Genomic DNA, 20995 nt, shown 5'->3' with positions numbered 1-20995 from the left:
TTAAGATAGGTAGTAAGAGTGCTACGCTTAACTTCATCACCGTTAGGCAAGGAGAGGTGGTGGGAGGGGGAGGAATGATAGAAAAAGAAACATTATTCCTGCTTCTGACTGCCACTAATTTAATCCTGCTGGAAAGTGTCTTTGAATTTATAAATATTAGCTGAGAGCAGTCAGGTTTTGCTGTCAACACTCTCCCTAGGTCTGCATACTTGAAAGGATGACTGATACCTATGAATATTATTCCAACAGCAATCAACGTCTTGCAGGGAGGAAATAAAGATAAAATCAATTTTCTCCTGAGAACTATACTTACCAATGGCACATAACTGGAAGTGTAACATAACTGGCAATAGGCTTATCACATATGTAACTGAGGCAGGATGGCCACTTCTGGGGGTGAAGTTAAGGCGTGGTAGTTGGAGTTAAAGAAGGTTTACTCTGTATCTAACTGTGCTGTATGTAGATACAGAGCGCTCACTCTTCCATTTTTCAACAATCTGATAAGCACAAAAAGTTTTTTGTTTTTGCTCGGGCCCCATAATTCACCTAAAAATATTCAAATGAATAACTGGGATGATGTCTTATTTTAGTGTCAGGATTGCTTTTTATTCATTCGTGGGACATGGGCATCGCTGGATGGCCAGAATTTATTGCCCAATCCTAATTGCTCAACAAATTGAATGACTTGCTTGGCCATTTTGAGAGTCAACTACGTTGCTGTGGCTCTGGAGTCACATGTAGGCCAGACAGGGTAAGGGCGGCAGATTTCCTTCTCCAAAGGACATTAGCGAACCAGATGGGTGTTTCCAACAATCAACAATAGTTTCATGGTCATCAGTAGATTCTTAATTCCAGAATTTTTTTCTATTGAATTCAAATTCCACCACCTGCCATGGCGGGATTCGAACCCAGAACGTTAGCTGAAGATTACGCTGTATGCTTTCAAAGGCTGTTCAGGAATGACTGAGAGAAGCACCATAAAGTCCTTAAAGAGAAGCTGGTTCTCTTTCGATTTGCATTTATTTTATCTTAAATTCTTTTTTATTTCACATCCCATTCTCTGGTTGGGCGACAGGCAAGGGGGGTTTGCCCGCAGGCTTCTGCTGATGGTTTCATTTTGACCATTGGGAAGAGTGAAGAATGAAAAAGAAACTTATTTCTGAGCTCATTACAAGATCCGAACTTTAAACTGACTGCAGCAAAGTTGCTAGAAACGTTCTTTAGCTGCTGTGTCGGTAAGTCACATTTTACCAGTTTTAAATTTAACATTTCAACTATAAGAATACTTCCAATCTGCTGGGCTTTGAAATATACTTTGCCTTGGTGCATGCTGTTTGAGAAGTCCAATATTTAAAACTGTTTACACGATACCTCTACGGAGCATACAATCTGTGACGAGATCTGAGAGATGAGGAACTCAGAAGTACGCACTACTATAATAGTAATAATTACTTTGGGGCATTACTCCCACCGGTCAGCTGTTGGTCTCTCACCTCTGGAGTCCACCAGGTTGCTCTGTGTCGTTGTGGACGGTGTCTCAGCCGAGGACATCTCGGCCAGTCGGTGTCCCGCGCACATGGCTTTCAGCATCTGGAATACCGCCAGTGGAGCCACGTTCATCTTCAACAGATCCACGATTATCCTGACAGGTGAGAAACAGGAACAGTCATCAGAGGAACCAGATCCTTCCAGCACTCAACATACGCTGGTAACAAAACCAACAATTCCCGACATCAATACATGTCTCACGTGGAGAAGTACCACAAAGATAAACCGTTTAGAATGGAATAATGGGGAATCGTGAAAAACATACAGGGTAACGCACATAAACACAGTAAGAAGTCTCACAACACCAGGTTAAGGTCCAACAGGTTTATTCGGTAGTAAAACCCACAAGCTTTTGGAACGCTGCTCCTTCGTCAGGTCAGTGAACACTCCACGCATCTAACGAAGGAACAGCGTTCCAAAAGCTTGTGGGTTTTACTATCAAATAAACCCATTGGACTCTAACCTGGTGTTGTGAGACTTCTTACTGTGTTTACCCCAGTCCAACACCGGCATCTCCACATCAACACACACAAATAGCAGACATCAAAAGTGTCATGCTTGTATAAAAGACAAAGGCATGCCAAATAGTTCAAAAAGGCAAAAAGAACGGCTTGGGGTTTAAGCCATTGTCCTGTTTAGACAGGTTGAGGAAACTTAATTATCACAGAGTCCCTACAGTGTAAAAGGAGTCCATTTAGCCCTTCAAGTCTGCACCGACAACAGTCCCAGTCAGGCCCTATCCCCATAACCTCACGTATTCATCCTAGCTAGTCCCCCTGAAACTAAGGGACAGTTTAGCATGGCCAATCAACCGAGCCTGCAGATCTCTGGACTGTGGGAGGAAACCAGAGCACCCTGAGGAAACCCACGCAGGCATAGGAAGAACAGACAGTCACCTGAGGCTGGATTTGAACCCGAGTCCCTGGCACTGTGAGGCAGCAGTGCTAACTAATCACTGTGCGACCCGCATACAACATAGATACAACCTCATTAACCTGGTGGCATTGAGGAAAGACAAATTATAAAGGAACACAGACCAAGATCTATGTTATTTTTAATAAATCCTGAAGCTAAATCTATGGGAGAGATATGGATCTTTGTGCTGAACCATAGAACCCTACAGTGCAGAAAGAGGCTCTTCGGCCCATCGAGTCTACACCAAACACAATCCCACCCAGGTCCTGCCCCCACATCCCTACATATTATACCCACTAATCCCTCTAACCTATGCATCCCTGGACACTAAGGGGCAATTTCTTAGCATGGCCAATCAACCTAACCCGCACATCTTTGGACTGCGGGAGGATGTACAAACTCCACACAGACAGTGACCCGAGCCAAGAATCGAACCCAGGACCCTGGAGCTGTGAAGCAGCAGTGCTGACCACTGTGCTACCGTGCTGCCCATGAATTGGGGGAAAATTACAGAATCTGAAAACAACCCGAGGAGAATGAAGTAAATGCAATTTAAGTAACATGACATCTACATTTAGGAGTTATTGTTCAGTACAACAAAGAATGAACACAGATGTGTAAGTGGTGTCCTCGGGGTGGGGGGAGATAATATACTCTATATCAAGCAAACAGAAACTCCACTTTGAGGATTTCTTATAAATTTAGTTTGCTGATAGTTTCACCAAACACCTTTTAGATCTTTTTTTTAAACGATGAAAAAGAGGAATGCTGAAAATATACAAACCAGTTCACCTTTGTGGAATGACAGGCTAACATTTCAAGTCTAAGTCTTCATCAGGAATGAAAATAAAAATAAACAGGGACAATCGTAGTGTTCAAAAATTAAAGGGCAGGCACTGGAGAGAGGAGGGAAGAATGAAAGGATACTCCAAATCACTGCAATGAAGTTAGAGGGGTGAATAAACAGGAAACATGTCACAAGTAGTCAAATTCACTGTGAAATGGCCAGGGAAAGTTGGATGAGTCTCCTTTATGGTAAATAGCAGCCATGGAAGGTACAAAGATTACACTGATGGAAAGAAATGAAACTTGCATTTTTATAGCTGCTCCCATGACCTCAATAGTTTCAAGTGCTTAATGTCCAATTTGCATGCAGCAAAGTCCCACAAACAGCAGTGTGATAATGATCAGAGAATCCGTTTTAATAATATAGATTAAAGGATGAGTGTTGTTCACTGAGGTCTTTTTAAGTCATGTTGAGAGCACAGATCCAAAGGACAGCATCTCTGAGAGTGCAGCTGTGAAGTTAAAATACCCAGATTAAAATTTCATAGCTCAGGAGCTAAACTGTGCAGAAGCCAAACTGTCCAAATTAAAGTTTCATGCCTTCTCTGTAACAGCTAGTGGGAAATGTTTATCAGTTTGCAGACTTTCAAAGGAGACAGCGTCTGCTATTTCAGCGTGAACAGGTTCATCTTCATCTGCGTAGGCCCCACAACATTCTGCTTTTCGGTCTTCACCAGAGGGTGAACAAGACCAGATTTTTCCATAACAAGTACCAAAGGCGAGATATGGGGATATGCTACACAAACGAAAGATTTGCAGAAGTCAGTTTTTCATCGGATGAGAAAGGGCAAAAAGCTAGGATTTAATTGGTGAATGTTTATGCAAATGAAGTATAAGAAAAATTGCTGATTTGCTGTAGTTGACTATAATTGCTGAGTTGTTTTTTTGTAACATCAGAAACACTTGCAGGACAATTGCAGCGTGGTTCTCCTTGTGCACAAGTCATTAAAGGTCTCGCATTGGATTATGCGCCGTGTCTAGTGCTGTTTGTACTCAAGTCGACTCAGAGTGCCTAAAGTTGTTGGTACCCAGGATCTCTGGCACAGCGCTCCCACTGTTGAATAAATAAGTTTATGTCGCTCTTGAAAAGAGAGCGGTAACCTACTTGAACTTAATTAGGATAACTAAAAGAATCAATAGAACAGATAGATCCTCTGACAGAAGCGTCTCGAACACATTAAGCCGTAACCTTAATGTTAGAGATAGGTTGTTCAGGACTAAGGTCAAGAAGCATTTCTTTACTCAAATGATGATGGAAAGATGGAATTCTCTCCCTGAAAAAGCAACTGTCTCTAGACCACTGAAAATTTAAAAACCATAGTTGATAAATTTTTGTTAAGCAAAGGGATTAACAGATTACAGAACCATGGCAGGTAAATTAGAACATAGAACATAAATTAGAACATAGAAGCACAGTACAGGCCCTTCGGCCCTCGATGTTGCGCCGACCAGTGGAACCAATCTAATGGCCCTCTAACCTAAACTATTCCAATATTATCCATATGCCTATCCAATGACCATTTGAATGCCCTTAAAGTTGGCGAGTCCACAACTGCTGCAGGCAGGGCATTCCACGCCCTTACTACCCTCTGAGTAAAGAACGTACCACTGACATCCGTCCTATATTTATCACCCCTCAATTTAAAGCGATGTCCCCTCGTGTTAGCGTACATCAGCTATGATCTAACTGAATGGTGGAGCATGTGTAGGTAGCTTTCTGTAATAAAACGAACTCTTAGTCCAGGTTATGTGCTTAAAACTATGGATAGGAACTTAGACCCAAAATCTTCTAAATCAGAGAAGAAAGTGCTACCAGTTCTGGTCACCCTATTATAGAAAGGATATTATTAAACTAGAAAGAGTGCAGAAAAGATTTACTAGGATGCTCCCGGGACTTGATGGTTTGAGTCATAAGGAGAGCCTGGATGGTCTGGGACTTTTTTCTCTGAAGCGTAGACAGCTTAGGGGTGATCTTATAGAGGTCTATAAAATAATGAAGGACACAGATCAGCCAGATAGTCAATATCTTTTCCCAAAGGTAGGGGAGTCTAAAACTAGAGGGCATGGGTTTATGGTGAGGGGGGAGAGATACAAAAGTGTCCAGAGGGGCAATTTTTTCACACAGATGGTGGTGAGTGTTTGGAACAATTTGCCAGAGGTAGTAGTAGAGGTGGGTATAATTTTGTCCTTTAAATGTGTTTTGATGGTTACATGGGTAAGATGGGTATGGAGGGATATGGGCCAAATGCGGGCAACTGGGACTAGCTTAGGGGTTTAAAGAAGGGCAGCATAGACAAGTTGGGCTGAAGGGCCTGTTTCCATGCTGTATACCTCTGTGACTATGCCTCTATGACGCTGAGGCATGAGTGACAATATAAACGTAGATAGCAGCCACCAGTATTTGATCATTCTTACAACAAACCTGTTCTGGAAGTAAAATATCTGCAATTTCAGCATCATTGCCATCCAGATGAACATTGCTTCTGAAAAGGATTCCATTCATATTTTACCTTTACACAGGCTGCTAGCACTATTTGCTGCATTATTAAAATAAAATCAACATTGCAGGAAAGGTTAATCATATTTTAATTTTTAAAAAAATGCAGAGTCGTTGATCGACTTCTGAATGGAATCCATTCCAGTGCTATCCATTTTAATTTCAAGTATCCCCCAGGCTGATTTCCTTTTTTTTGTGGTCACTGTCAGACTTACTTGAACACTTCCTGGTCCATGACAATACCAGCAGCTTGCGTGAGCTCGTACAGCTCCAGCTCTTCTGCACTGAGGATCTTCTTCTTCTTGACTGCATACTTCTGTACATTTCCACTGACTGTGGCCAGGAGGGTCTGCTGGGCTTCTAGGGCAGAACTCCCAGCTTGCTGTGGTACAGCCATCTGTTATCAAACTGAAATCCAATAAGTAACAAGGCATTATCTCTTGCACCATATCAGAATATGCTCCATGCCTTTATCCCGTGGCTCAAACAAGCAGGGGAGCCATTTACATCATGAGTAAATCTCATCGTACTAAATTATCAGAAACTTAAACATTGCAGAACTCACTGCCATGCTATTTAACGCTTACATATTCAGAGAAGCTATGCATTTATTTGGTGTGTCCAGTTATCCTATCCTTCACATGGCGAGCCCATGTCCTGACCTAGAATTTGAGGGTAGTCTTCTTCTAGGTTGCAAGGAATAACCTCCATAAATAGCCATTTGGAGGCACCAGTGACACACTCTCAGAATCCCACTCCCTCTGACACGAGAGGTTATGCAGTAGCTCCCCAGTGCCCCTGGTTTCTCCCAAGTAGAAGCGCCACGCAGTCTTCATCATATTAACGAAAGCAACATAGGAAGCTTACTAAGGAACAGATTACACAAATCAAGCAAGCCAGGATTTTAGTAAAATAGCGCGGGTGCTGGAAACCTGAAGTAAAAACAGAAAATGTGCAGCAGCTCTGGCAGCATAACATAGAATCCCTACAGTACAGAAAGAGGCCATTCGGCCCATCGAATCTGCACCAACCACAATCCCACCCCCAGGCTCTACCCCCATATCCCTATATATTTACCCACTAATCCCTCTAACCCACGCATCTCAGGACACTAAGGGGCGATTTTAGCATGGCCAATCAACCTAACCCGCACATCTTTGGACTGTGGGAGGAAACCAGATCACCTGGAGGAAACCCACGCAGACACGAGGAGAGTGTGCAAATGCCACATAGACAGTGACCCAAGCCAGGAATCGAACCCAGGTCCCTGGAGCTGTGAAGCAGCAGTGCTAACCACTGTGCTACCATGCCACGCACAGGTATGTAGAGAGAAACAGAGTTACATTTAACCAATCCTGACAAAAGGTCAGTCATCGAACCGAAACCATTCTTTCTTGAAAGTAATTGCTGCATTTTCTATTTTTATTGCTGCATTATCATCGAGTCTAGGCATAATGACAACGCAATATGAAATTAACTCAAGTTTGCTTATCTGTAATCACAATGAATATCACGCTTGATAGGTAAGATCATCTATTTTCATCTTTCTTATGGAAGAAATTGGAGACCCCGCTAGGGCTTAGGTCACTAAATTGTGAAGATGGATTTCATAAACTTGACTTGCGTTCTCTAGAATTCAGCAGGTTATCGGGTTATCTCATCAGTGTTTAAAATGATGAAGGGGGTTCCATCAGGAAGAAACGGTCATGGTTGACCTACATCTCAACTCGCATTTACACAGCTTTAGTTCCTCTGGTGGTAGAATTCAGGATGTGGAGATGGTGGCGTTGGACTGGGGTAAACACAGTAAGAAGTCTCACAACACCAGGTTAGAGTCCAACAGGTTTATCTGGTAGTAAACGCCACTAGCTTTCAGGGTTTGCCCCTTTGTCAGGTGAGTGGGGAGTTCTGCAGGCTCAGGCTCAAGGGGCGTTTGTGATCAGAACTCCCCACTCACATGACGAAGGGGCAAACCCCGAAAGCTAGTGGCGTTTACTACCAAATAAACCTGTTGGACTCTAACCTGGTGTTGTGAGACTTCTTATGGTAAAACTCAGAACAAGGGGATTATGATCTTAGATAATTCTAAGAGTTAGGTCATTCAAAGGTAAATAAAAAAAAACACTCCTGCGCAAAGAGCAATGAAAAGTGAAATCCCCTTCCCCAAAAGGCTGTGGATGCTGCATCAATTAACTGAGTTAACAGACATTTGCTAAATAAGGACTCAAGGCCAGTGAGGCAAAGGCAGGTAAATGAGGTTGAGGTACAGTGGGCAGAAGTTGCCCACCGTGCTCACCCCAAGACCGGAAAATCCCACCCAGCAGGATTGGCAACATATGTAGACAGTGCCCACCCACAGCTACGATTCCTGTGGTGGGTGGGATGGAAAGATTCTGTCCAAAGATTAGCCACAATCGAGTCGAAGGGGTGTTTTTCCATTCCTGTATTGCTAAATGGATTCTCCAAGGGAATAAATACCCATTCACCACTTGACCGTTGATTGAGATCCAGTTCACAGGACATAGTTTTTGTCTCCAATAGGTGCGAGAAGCTGCCCATACACACACTAACTGCAGACAAATGAGTAGAGATTGGGGGGGCGGGGGGGTGGATGGAGGCGAGAAAGACTTAAAAACAACTGGATGACTGATATTACAGAGAATAAGAACGTAAGAAATAGGAGCAGGAGTAGGCCGTCTAGCCCTTCAAGCCTGCCCCGCCACTCAATAAGATCATGGCTGATCTGAAGTGGATCAGTTCCACTTACCCGCCTGCTCCCCATAACCCTTAATTCCCCTGTCTATCAGAAATCTATCTACCTGTGACTTAAATATATTCAACAAGGTAGCCTTCACCACTTCAATGGGCACAGAATTCCAGAGATTCACCACCCTTTGAGTGAAGAAGTTCCTCCTCAACTCTGTTCTAAACCACCCCCCCTTATTTTGAGGCTGTGCCCTTTAGTCCTGTTATTTTTTCTAAGTGGAAAGAATCTCTCTACCTCTACCCTATCTAGCCCCTTTGTTATCTTGTAAGTCTCTGTAAGATCCCCCCCTCAGCCTTCGAAACTCCAACAAACACAGGCCCAGTCTATTTAACATCTCCTCATAAGCTAACCCCCTCATCTCCGGTATCAGCCTGGTGAATCTTCTCCGTACTCCCTCCAAGGCCAATATATCCTTTAGCAAATAAGGGGACCAAAACTGCACACAGTACTCCAGCTGCGGCCTCACCAGTGCCTTGTATAGTTGCAGCAAGACTTCCCTGCTTTTATATTCTATCCCCCTCGCTATAAAGGCCAACATTCCCATTCGCCCTCTTGATCACCTGCTGCACTCAGATATAGTGACAGCATTACATGGGTAACCTCAGAACAAAACTTTTCACTGTAACAATACATAGAATCCCTACAGTGCAGAAAGAGGCCATTCAGCCCATCGAGTCTGCACCCACCACAATCCCACCCAGGCCTGTAACCCCACATATTTAACCTAAACCAGCACATCTTTGGACATGTGACAATAAGAAATCAAATAATTCCGGGGAGCAGAAGTCAACCTTACGGAATCCGTCTTCATAATTTATGATATTGTTTCCAACCTCTTCCATTAGAAAGCCAGATGCTGACTGCTGTGATAGTCACAGTGATTTGAGTTAATTCTCTCTGTGCGGACACAGACTGATGGTCATCCTCACCCCCGGGCTGGGGCAATGTCTGAGCCGGCTTCAGGCCCCAGGGAAGCCGGGGGAAGGATTGGAGCCGGAGCGGAGATAGCGGCTCGGGGAGCGGGCACACACTCGGAGCGGCTCCCGGCAGCCGCGAATCGGAGCTCCCGTCCCGGTTACTAACCTGCTCTCTCCCCCCCCCCGGCCCGCGCACCGCTTCCGCTTCCACAGACTACAAACCACCGCCTCGCAGCAAAGAGTCTCCCCGGGGCGGAGCTCCGAGACGGAGGGGGGAAGATCCAGCAGCAGCAGCAGCACTGCACAGTCCCCCAGTCCCAGCAGCAGCACTGCCCAGTCCCCCAGTCCCAGCAGCAGCACTGCCCAGTCCCCCACTCCCAGCAGCAGCACTGCCCAGTCCCCCACTCCCAGCAGTAGCACTGCACAGTCCCCACTCCCAGCAGCAGCACTGCCCAGTCCCCCACTCCCAGCAGTAGCACTGCACAGTCCCCACTCCCAGCAGTAGCACTGCACAGTCCCCACTCCCAGCAGCAGCATTGCACAGTCCCCCACTCCCAGCAGCAGCACTGCCCAGTCCCCCACTCCCAGCAGCAGCACTGCCCAGTCCCCCACTCCCAGCAGTAGCACTGCACAGTCCCCACTCCCAGCAGCAGCACTGCACGGTCCCCCAGTCCCAGCAGCAGCACTGCCCAGTCCCCCAGTCCCAGCAGCAGCACTGCCCAGTCCCCCACTCCCAGCAGCAGCACTGCCCAGTCCCCCACTCCCAGCAGTAGCATTGCACAGTCCCCCACTCCCAGCAGCAGCACTGCACAGTCCCCCAGTCCCAGCAGCAGCACTGCACGGCCCCCCCAGTCCCAGCAGCAGCACTGCACGGCCCCCCACTCCCAGCAGCAGCACTGCCCAGTCCCCCAGTCCCAGCAGCAGCACTGCCCAGTCCCCCAGTCCCAGCAGCAGCACTGTCCAGTCCCCCAGTCCCAGCAGCAGCACTGCACAGTCCCCCAGTCCCAGCAGCAGCACTGTCCAGTCCCCCAGTCCCAGCAGCAGCACTGCACAGTCCCCCAGTCCCAGCAGCAGCACTGCACAGTCCCCCAGTCCCAGCAGCAGCACTGCACAGTCCCCACTCCCAGCAGCAGCACTGCACGGTCCCCCACTCCCAGCAGCAGCACTGCCCGGTCCCCCAGTCCCAGCAGCAGCACTGTCCAGTCCCCCAGTCCCAGCAGCAGCACTGCACAGTCCCCCAGTCCCAGCAGCAGCACTGCACAGTCCCCCAGTCCCAGCAGCAGCACTGCACAGTCCCCACTCCCAGCAGCAGCACTGCACGGCCCCCCACTCCCAGCAGCAGCACTGCACGGTCCCCCACTCCCAGCAGCAGCACTGCACAGCCCCCCACTCCCAGCAGCAGCACTGCACAGTCCCCCACTCCCAGCAGCAGCACTGCACAGTCCCCCACTCCCAGCAGCAGCACTGCACGGCCCCCCAGTCCCAGCAGCAGCACTGCACAGTCCCCCACTCCCAGCAGCAGCACTGCACGGTCCCCCACTCCCAGCAGCAGCACTGCACGGTCCCCCACTCCCAGCAGCAGCACTGCCCGGCCCCCCAGTCCCAGCAGCAGCACTGCCCGGCCCCCCAGTCCCAGCAGCAGCACTGCCCGGCCCCCCAGTCCCAGCAGCAGCACTGCCCGGCCCCCCAGTCCCAGCAGCAGCACTGCACGGCCCCCCAGTCCCAGCAGCAGCACTGCCCGGTCCCCCACTCCCAGCAGCAGCACTGCCCGGTCCCCCACTCCCAGCAGCAGCACTGCCCAGTTCCCACTCCCAGCAGCAGCACTGCCCAGTCCCCCACTCCCAGCAGCAGCACTGCACAGTCCCCCACTCCCAGCAGCAGCACTGCACGGTCCCCCACTCCCAGCAGCAGCACTGCACGGTCCCCCACTCCCAGCAGCAGCACTGCACGGTCCCCCACTCCCAGCAGCAGCACTGCACGGTCCCCCAGTCCCAGCAGCAGCACTGCCCAGTCCCCCACTCCCAGCAGCAGCACTGCACGGCCCCCCACTCCCAGCAGCAGCACTGCACGGTCCCCCACTCCCAGCAGCAGCACTGCACGGTCCCCCACTCCCAGCAGCAGCACTGCCCAGTCCCCCAGTCCCAGCAGCAGCACTGCACAGTCCCCCACTCCCAGCAGCAGCACTGCCCAGTCCCAGCAGCAGCACTGCCCAGTCCCCCAGTCCCAGCAGCAGCACTGCACAGACTCCCAGTCCCAGCAGCAGCACTGCACAGACCCCCACTCCCAGCAGCAGCACTGCCCGGTCCCCCACTCCCAGCAGCACTGCCCAGTCCCCCACTCCCAGCAGCAGCACTGCACAGCCCCCCACTCCCAGCAGCAGCACTGCACAGTCCCCCACTCCCAGCAGCACTGCCCGGTCCCCCACTCCCAGCAGCACTGCCCAGTCCCCCACTCCCAGCAGCACTGCACGGTCCCCCACTCCCAGCAGCAGCACTGCACAGCCCCCCACTCCCAGCAGCAGCACTGCCCAGTCCCCCACTCCCAGCAGCAGCACTGCACAGTCCCCCACTCCCAGCAGCAGCACTGCACAGTCCCCCACTCCCAGCAGCAGCACTGCACGGTCCCCCACTCCCAGCAGCAGCACTGCACGGCCCCCCCAGTCCCAGCAGCAGCACTGCCCAGCCCCCCAGTCCCAGCAGCAGCACTGCCCGGCCCCCCAGTCCCAGCAGCAGCACTGCCCGGCCCCCCCAGTCCCAGCAGCAGCACTGCCCGGCCCCCCAGTCCCAGCAGCAGCACTGCACGGCCCCCCAGTCCCAGCAGCAGCACTGCCCGGTCCCCCACTCCCAGCAGCAGCACTGCCCGGTCCCCCACTCCCAGCAGCAGCACTGCCCGGTCCCCCACTCCCAGCAGCAGCACTGCCCAGTTCCCACTCCCAGCAGCAGCACTGCCCAGTCCCCCACTCCCAGCAGCAGCACTGCACAGTCCCCCACTCCCAGCAGCAGCACTGCACGGTCCCCCAGTCCCAGCAGCAGCACTGCCCAGTCCCCCACTCCCAGCAGCAGCACTGCACGGTCCCCCAGTCCCAGCAGCAGCACTGCACAGTCCCCCACTTCCAGCAGCAGCACTGCACGGTCCCCCACTCCCAGCAGCAGCACTGCACGGCCCCCCACTTCCAGCAGCAGCACTGCACGGTCCCCCAGTCCCAGCAGCAGCACTGCACGGTCCCCCAGTCCCAGCAGCAGCATTGCACAGTCCCCCACTCCCAGCAGCAGCACTGCCCAGTCCCCCACTCCCAGCAGCAGCACTGCCCAGTCCCCCAGTCCCAGCAGCAGCACTGCACAGTCCCCCACTCCCAGCAGCAGCACTGCCCAGTCCCCCAGTCCCAGCAGCAGCACTGCCCAGTCTCCCAGTCCCAGCAGCAGCACTGCACGGTCCCCCACTTCCAGCAGCAGCACTGCACGGGCCCCCAGTCCCAGCAGCAGCACTGCACGGCCCCCCAGTCCCAGCAGCAGCACTGCACAGCCCCCCAGTCCCAGCAGCAGCACTGTCCAGCCCCCCACTCCCAGTAGCAGCACTGCACAGTCCCCCACTCCCAGCAGCAGCACTGCCCAGTCCCCCACTCCCAGCAGCAGCACTGCCCAGTCCCCCAGTCCCAGCAGCAGCACTGCACGGTCCCCCAGTCCCAGCAGCAGCACTGCACGGTCCCCCAGTCCCAGCAGCAGCACTGCACGGTCCCCCACTCCCAGCAGCAGCACAGCACGGTCCCCCAGTCCCAGCAGCAGCACTGCACGGTCCCCCACTCCCAGCAGCAGCACTGCCCAGTCCCCCACTCCCAGCAGCAGCACTGCCCAGTCCCCCACTCCCAGCAGCAGCACTGCCCAGTCCCCCACTCCCAGCAGCAGCACTGCCCAGTCCCCCACTCCCAGCAGCAGCACTGCACGGTCCCCCAGTCCCAGCAGCAGCACTGCCCAGTCCCCCAGTCCCAGCAGCAGCACTGCACGGTCCCCCAGTCCCAGCAGCAGCACTGCCCAGTCCCCCACTCCCAGCAGCAGCACTGCACGGTCCCCCAGTCCCAGCAGCAGCACTGCACGGTCCCCCAGTCCCAGCAGCAGCACCGCACAGTCCCCCACTCCCAGCAGCAGCACTGCACAGTCCCCCACTCCCAGCAGCAGCACGACACGGCCCCCCCACTCCCAGCAGCAGCACTGCACAGCCCCCCACTCCCAGCAGCAGCACTGCACAGCCCCCCACTCCCAGCAGCAGCACTGCCCAGCCCCCCAGCAGCAGCACTGCCCAGTCCCCCACTCCCAGCAGCAGCACTGCACAGCCCCCCACTCCCAGCAGCAGCACTGCCCAGCCCCCCAGCAGCAGCACTGCCCAGTCCCCCACTCCCAGCAGCAGCACTGCACAGTCCCCCGCTCCCAGCAGCAGCACTGCACAGTCCCCCGCTCCCAGCAGCAGCACTGCACGGTCCCCCGCTCCCAGCAGCAGCACTGCACGGCCCCCCACTCCCAGCAGCAGCACAGCACGGTCCCCCACTCCCAGCAGCAGCACTGCACAGTCCCCCACTCCCAGCAGCAGCACTGCACAGCCCCCCAGTCCCAGTAGCACTGCCCAGCCCCCCAGTCCCAGCAGCAGCACTGCACAGCCCCCCAGTCCCAGCAGCAGCACTGCACAGCCCCCCAGTCCCAGCAGCACTGCCCAGCCCCCCAGCAGCAGCACTGCCCTGCCCCCCAGTCCCAGCAGCACTGCCCAGCCCCCCAGTCCCAGTAGCACTGCCCAGCCCCCCAGTCCCAGTAGCACTGCCCAGCCCCCCAGTCCCAGCAGCACTGCCCAGCCCCCCAGCAGCAGCACTGCACAGCCCCCCAGTCCCAGCAGCACTGCCCAGTCCCCAGCAGCAATGCCCCAGCCCCAGCAAGCCTCCCCTTCACCCTCTGTGTCAGTGTGTATGCTTTGCACAGTTTACAACAATACATTTGCCCATAACCTGCACTGAGATGTGGGAGGAATAATTAATTTTTTAAAAAAATTGGAATATTTTGGTCCTTTATTTCTAATCAAAAAGCCAATTCAAATTAAGTTTAAAGTTTATTTATTAGTGTGACAAGTAGGCTTACATTAACACTGCAATGAAAATCCCCTAGTTGTCACACTCCGGTGCCTGTTCGGGTACAATGAGGGAGAATTTGGCACAGCCAATGCACCTAACCAGCACACCTTTGGAATGCGAGAGGATACCGGAACACCCAGAGGAAACCCATGCAGACATGGGGAGAATATGGAGACTCCGCAAAGACAGTGACCTAAACCAGGAGTTGAACCCAGGTCCCTAGCGCTGTGAGGCAGCAGCGCTAACCACTGTGCCACCCAATCCAATCATGGTCCATACATGAGGGGCAAACCAGATCCAAGCTGACAAGACAGGTGGCACATGGTGAGCCCTGTTGCTTCACAGCACCAAGGGCCCAATTCAATTCCGGCCTTGAGTGACTGTGTGGAGTTTGCATGTTCTCCCCATTGTCTATGTGAGTTTCTTATAGGTTCTCCAGTTTCATAGAACTCCGACAGTGCAGGAGGAGGCTATTCAGTCCATCGAGACTGCACTGACCACAATCTCAGCCAGGCCCTATTCCCATGACCCCACCTATTAACCCTGCTAATCCCCCTGACACTAGGGTCAATTTAGCATGACCAATCAACCTAACCTGCACATCTTCAGACTGGGACACACCTTGGGTTTTCTCCCACACTCGAAAGGTGGGCAGGTTAGATTGTTTGGCTGTGCTCAATTGCGCCTTAGTGTCAGGGGATGAGTAGTGTAAATACGTGTGGCTGCAGGGCTAGGGCTTGGGTGGGATTGTTGTCTGTGCAGGTTTGATGGTCCGAATGGCCTCTCTCTGCAGTATAAAGATTCTATGGTTCTAAGAAGACAAGACATTGCATCCCATCTTGGGTTCGATCAAACAAGATCCATGGATGAGGCATCGTATTCCCTCACCTCTCACACATCTTGTACCTTTGATTTGGCCTCTCTCAGCCCCCAGGGCCCAGTCTTGGCATTTCTCACCTCCTAGATGGGACCCAGTTTGCTCTGCCATGTGGATGCCTTCAGTCTTTGCCTTGCCTTAAATTGACTTTGCCAGTATTTCCAACTCATCCAATCAGAGGCCAGCTTCACAGCGTATTGGCTGCTGATAGGCTGACTAGTGTGCCTATCAGAAGCCAATGCAGTGTGAAAATCACCTCCAATTGGATGAGCTGGAGGGACAGCTTTTTTTTTCAAATTTAAACCTGGACATACCCATTTTTGGACACCCTGCTTTACTCTATATATGTGCATGGTTCATGTCATGAATAAATACTTCAAGCTACGAAAACGTCATTAAAACCTACCAGAGAGCCAAAGGACTCAAAACATGAACTCTGTTTCTCTCCTTACAGATGCTGAGTTTTCCAAGAATCCTCTGTTCTTCACTCAGACCCGACAACTATTACTTTCTGCTACATGGAGGAATGTGGGAGAAGTAGACTTTGAACCTTGGGTTATTATCCAATATGCAATATTTTAATGGGGGAGGGGTTGTGCTGTGGGAGCAGGTTGGAACAGAACCTTCATTTTCTAGGGCTGTTGTGAAAGGGCCCTCGTGCATTGGAGAAAGTGTCAACAATGACCTGGTGCACAGTTTGTGAGTGGACGCACACACAAGCATCATCTGCAGTCCTGGAGCTCAATGTCTGAGCTGAAGTAGTTTGGGTTTTGGATTGAAGGTGAAAAATTTCCCAGCTGTTCTGTGAATTTTCATCAAGCCCCTGAGTTTGCTGAAGGAGGAAAGCCATATATATTTCTGGACATAAATTGTCCCATTGGGCAGACACAGCATGGGTTCATGAAGGGCAGGTCATGTTTAACTAATTTCATGGAATTCTTTAAGGACATTATGTGCGTGGTGGACAATGGGGAACCTATGGATCTAATGTGTCTGGATTTCCAAAGGTATTTGACAAAGTGCTGCACCAAAGGCTGCTGCGTAAGATAAAGGCGCACAGTGTTATGGGTAATGTATTAGCATGGATAGAGATTTGGTCAACTAACAGAAAGCAAAGCATGGTGGTAAATGGGTGTTTTCTGGTTGGCGATTGGTGACTAGTGGTGTACCTCAAGGATCAGTGTTGGGATCACAATTGTTTACAATTTACGTAGATGATTTGGAGTTCGGGACCAAGACTAGTGTGTCAAAATTCACAGATGACACTAAGGTGAGTGGTAGAGCAAAGTGTGCAGAGGACACTGAAAGTCTGCAAAGGGATATAAATAGTCTAAGTGACTGGGCAAGGTTCTGGCAATCGGGGGTTGGACTCTGAAGAGAGACTAAATAGACTGGGTCTGTACTCGTTGGAGTTTAGAAGTATGAGGGGGAATCTTATAGAGATGTATAACATATTGAAAGGGATGGATAGGGTAGAGGTAGAGAGATTCTTCCCGCTTAGAAAGGATAGCAGGACTAGAGGGCACAGCCTCAAGATAAGGGGGGCAGTTTAGGTCGGAGTTGAGGAGGAACTTCTTCACTCAAAGGGTGGTGAGTCTCTGGAATTCTCTGTCCATTGAAGTGGTGGAGGCTACCTCGCTGAATATATTTAAGTCACGGGTAGATAGGTTTTTGACAGGCAAGGGAATTAAGGATTATGGGGAGAGAGCGGGAAAGTGGAACTGATCCACGTCAGATCAGCCATGATCTTATTGAATGGCGGGGCAGGCTTGAAGGGCTAGATGGCCTACTCCTGCTCCTATTTCTTATGTTCTTATTTTAAGGCCTAGTTTAAGGCAATAAATAGGAAAATAAAAGTTTTCTAAAGCTTTAAAATGACTGAAAGGCTTTCAAAAGGAACAAAATAAATAAGAAATGAATGTTGTGCAAGTGTTGTAAACAGTGCAGCAAAAATCCAAGAATTAAAAAAAATAGTTTTACACAAGTTTGAACAAGCTTCAACTGATTGCTGATCTTCATATTTTGTTTATTTAAAGAATTTTGTAGTGCAGCAAATAGAAAAGCAGCAGCCTTAATAAAGCATAAAGATGGTCAATGATCAGAGGACATCATGAGCTGGAGCCATGCAAACTGCAACAATTTTCTTCATCTAAGAAGCATGAATATTTACTTTGAAGTTTTGGAATTACAAGTGCCAAAATTCAAATATTGACAGAATGGAAGTGTCATGAATGATCATGTGAGAAACTCAGGAAGAAACAGGTAATTAGCATAACCATGCCATTCCTAAGCTAACCTCAGTCAAACCATATTACACACCACACTTCAATTAAGTTCGCCATCTGAACCGCTTTAGCCATAATTGGGGTGGCACGGTAGCACAATGGTTAGCCTCATTGTGCCAGGGACCTGGGTTTGAATCCTGGCTTGTGTAACTGTCTGTGTGGAGTTTGCATATTCTTCCCATGTCTGCGTGGGTTTCCTCCAGGTGCTTTGGTTTCCTTCCCACAGTCCAAAGATGTGCGGGTTGGGGGAGTGGCCATGCTGAATTGACTCTTAATGTCAGGGGAGACTAGCAGGTTAAATGGGTGGGGCTACGGGGATAAGGGCAGGTGGGATTGTGGTCGATGTAGACTAGATGGGCTGAATGGTCTCCTTCTGCCCTGTAGGGTTTCTAAGTTTCAAGTGCCACATTTTAATGGGACAACAAAAAGAAAATGTGTTCCAACTTATAATAAAACTAACATTACAAATGTAGTAAAATTACAAATTTGTTATCCACGTCAAGCATGGACTGCAATCCCTCCAGTGCTCACTGGTAATTGGAAACTTTGAGCATACTGGTGATATTATAAGATAGCAAAAAGCTGGCCAACCGCAAGCGTGGAGGTACATTGATTTGTTTCTTCACTGAAGCCTTGACAGTTTTGCACAGCACGTTCCGCTAACTCTCTTGAGCCTGGGCAGTAAGGTGGTGACCTAACATGGCGACTGCCATTTGATTTCTACAAATTTCTGAAACTCCTTCGCTATGACGGATCTGCCAATATCTGAGACTGAGACCCCGGGATACCATGAGTGGCAAAAACCTTTCTCAATTTATCACTATTGGCAGCGGTCATCATGGACTTCATCAACTGGCCATCTAGTCACTTCAAGTGTGCACCCACTCGTATTAGAAACACTTAGCCCATAAATGGTCCTGCAGTGTTGATATGTATTCTTGGCCAGGATCTGTCTGGCCATTCCCAAGGATGCACAGCGGCAAAACCTGTTGAGTTTGTCAACTGGAACATTGCCTAACCATCCTCTCTATTTCTCAAAACCCGCCCACCACACATAACTTCTGGCTAGTGCTTTCATTCTGCTTTGAAATGGATGTGAATCATGAAGCTGTTGCAACAAAAGTTGTCTTCTTTGGGGTAGGACTATAACTGTAGCCCCCCCACAACAGCACCCCACCTTCACAGGTTACCTCTATCCTCCTTCGTTAGCAGGACTTAAGCAGCTCTGACTTCTCACCCCATCACCCTTGTATGACGATTTTCTTCAGCTTCGATAATACTGGATCTCTTTCTGTGCACAACCTGAGGTGTTTCACTGAGATTGGCAAAGTCTCTATCATATGTTGTGCCAGCGCTAATTCTTGTGAAATTGTCTGTGGCAATGTTGAGTGAATACGCATTTGATATCTGTGTCCTTGGGCAATGCTGAAAATTATAACTATACACAGCCAGTAAGACAGTCCACTTCTGCACTCTTGCCAAAGCTACTAGAGGCACTTATCTTCTCTGAATAAGCCCAACAATGGCTTGTGATCCAAAACTATTGTAAAATGCTGACCATAAATGTACTGATGAAACTTTTTGACTGCATATATGATTGCCAAGCTTTCCTCATCTATCCGGGACCACTTCTTTGTTGCATCAGATGATGTCCTTGAGGCAAAGGCAATTAGCCTTTCTGCTTCATCAGGCATTCTGTGGGGCAAAACTGCTCCCATTCTATACAGTAGTGCGTCGCAAGTTACCACCAAGGGCTTGGTGGGGCCATGGTGCACCAATAATGCTGACGACTGCAGAACTTTTTGATTTTTCTGAATGCCGCTTTCTGGTCTTCTCCCCACCTCCAGCATTGTTGTAACTTCAACAGTCGGTGGAGTGGGGCTAAGGTGGTAGATACATTGTGTAACAGTTCATCGTTCCAAGAAATGACTTTAACTCTGAGATGTTTGGTGGCTGTGGAACTTCTTTTATGGCTTTCACTTTATCTTCCAAAGGATGCAACCCTTTTGCATCTACCCTCAACCCTAACTAGGCAACTTCATCTTCTTGAAAAGTGCATTTCTACCACTTTGGCCAAACACCTGTAACTTTAACAAACTTCAAAGTTTCCTCCAAATTAGCCCTGTGTTCTTCAGGCCTGTCTCCTATAAATTAAGATGAGAAGTTGTATGACACCAGGTTATAGTTCAACAGGTTTATTTAAAATCACAAGCTTTTGGAGCGCTGCCCCTTAGTCAGGTGAAGTGGAGAGAGGCGTACCCGTGATTACCTGTAAAGACTTATTAATCAGCCGGTCTACATTGCACTACACTGTCTGTACTTATCTATTGACACTGATTACCAGTGTCGGGCTATCATCATTCCACCTATATATTCTGCACCTCGTTCCACTTTACCTGACGAATGGGGACTGCGCCAGAAGTTTGTGATTTCAAATAAACCTGTTTTACTATAACTTGGTATTGTATGACCTCTCATCATTTAATCCCTTAGAGGTGGCTAAAAAAACAAACAGTTTGGCCTCACAACGCCAGGGACCCAGGTTCAATTCCAGCCTCGAGCCACTGTCTGCGTGGAGTTTGCACATTCTCCCCGTGTCTGTGTGGGTTTCTTCCAAGTGCTCCGGTTTCCCCCCACAGTCCAAAAATGTGTGAGTTAGGTCATGTGAAATTGACCCTTGAGGGATTAGCACTGTAAAGGTGCGTTATGGGAATAGGGCCTCGGTAGGATTGTGGTCAGTGCGGACTCAATGGGCCAAATGGCCTCCTTCTGCACTGTAGGGATTCTATGATCTTGTCCACCTCAATCCAACACTGGCATCTTCACATCATGGTTCCTACAATTAAAAGAGTGTTGAGATAAACCACTACATTCAGGATGCCTTGAGACTTTCCATCATACGTTGGAAAATGGTACAGGCTGATGAGATTACCAAAGACACGTTGTATACTGGTATAAACCTTTGTGAGTGATGATGGTAATGACCTCTGTGAGACTCTGTCCAATTCCAACTGCTAAGTTGGCTGAGGTTCTTTTTGGTATATTTTAATCCTTCAGTTAGTTTTACGTAGAGGTCTTCAATAGGATACCGGAGTTGAGGGGGTTGAGCTATGAGGAGAGGCTGAATAAACTAGGCTTGTACTCGCTAGAGTTTAGAAGAATGAGGAGGGATCTCATTGAGACGTATAAGATGATGAATGGGATGGATAGGATAGAGGTGGAGAGACTCTTCC

The 20995-nt window shown here is 49.8% G+C and overlaps 1 protein-coding gene across 3 annotated transcripts in view; it reads right to left on the bottom strand.

Annotated features, from left to right (window-relative positions):
- The window catches only part of mzt2b (mitotic spindle organizing protein 2B), a 33168-nt gene extending 23534 nt beyond the window's left edge, over window positions 1-9634 (bottom strand). For 2 of the 3 annotated variants that reach the window (XM_080208484.1, XM_080208485.1), the window contains exons 1-3: window positions 9503-9634; window positions 6022-6214; window positions 1494-1642 (exon numbers count right to left, since the gene is read on the bottom strand). In XM_080208484.1, the coding sequence (XP_080064610.1) occupies window positions 1494-1642; window positions 6022-6203 (331 nt within the window). In that variant the 5' untranslated portion in view covers window positions 6204-6214; window positions 9503-9634. The remainder of the gene's footprint in view (window positions 1-1493; window positions 1643-6021; window positions 6215-9502) is intronic. The other variant, XM_080208486.1, reaches the window with a different exon arrangement.
- Between the last annotated feature and the right edge of the window lie 11361 nt (window positions 9635-20995).

This window comes from Carcharhinus amblyrhynchos, chromosome 20, assembly GCF_965287045.1.
Source record: "Carcharhinus amblyrhynchos chromosome 20, sCarAmb.v2.hapA, whole genome shotgun sequence".
NCBI lineage: Eukaryota > Metazoa > Chordata > Chondrichthyes > Carcharhiniformes > Carcharhinidae > Carcharhinus > Carcharhinus amblyrhynchos.
The sequence above is the reverse complement of the archived record's forward strand: the minus strand, read 5'-3'. Positions and strand labels throughout refer to the sequence as shown.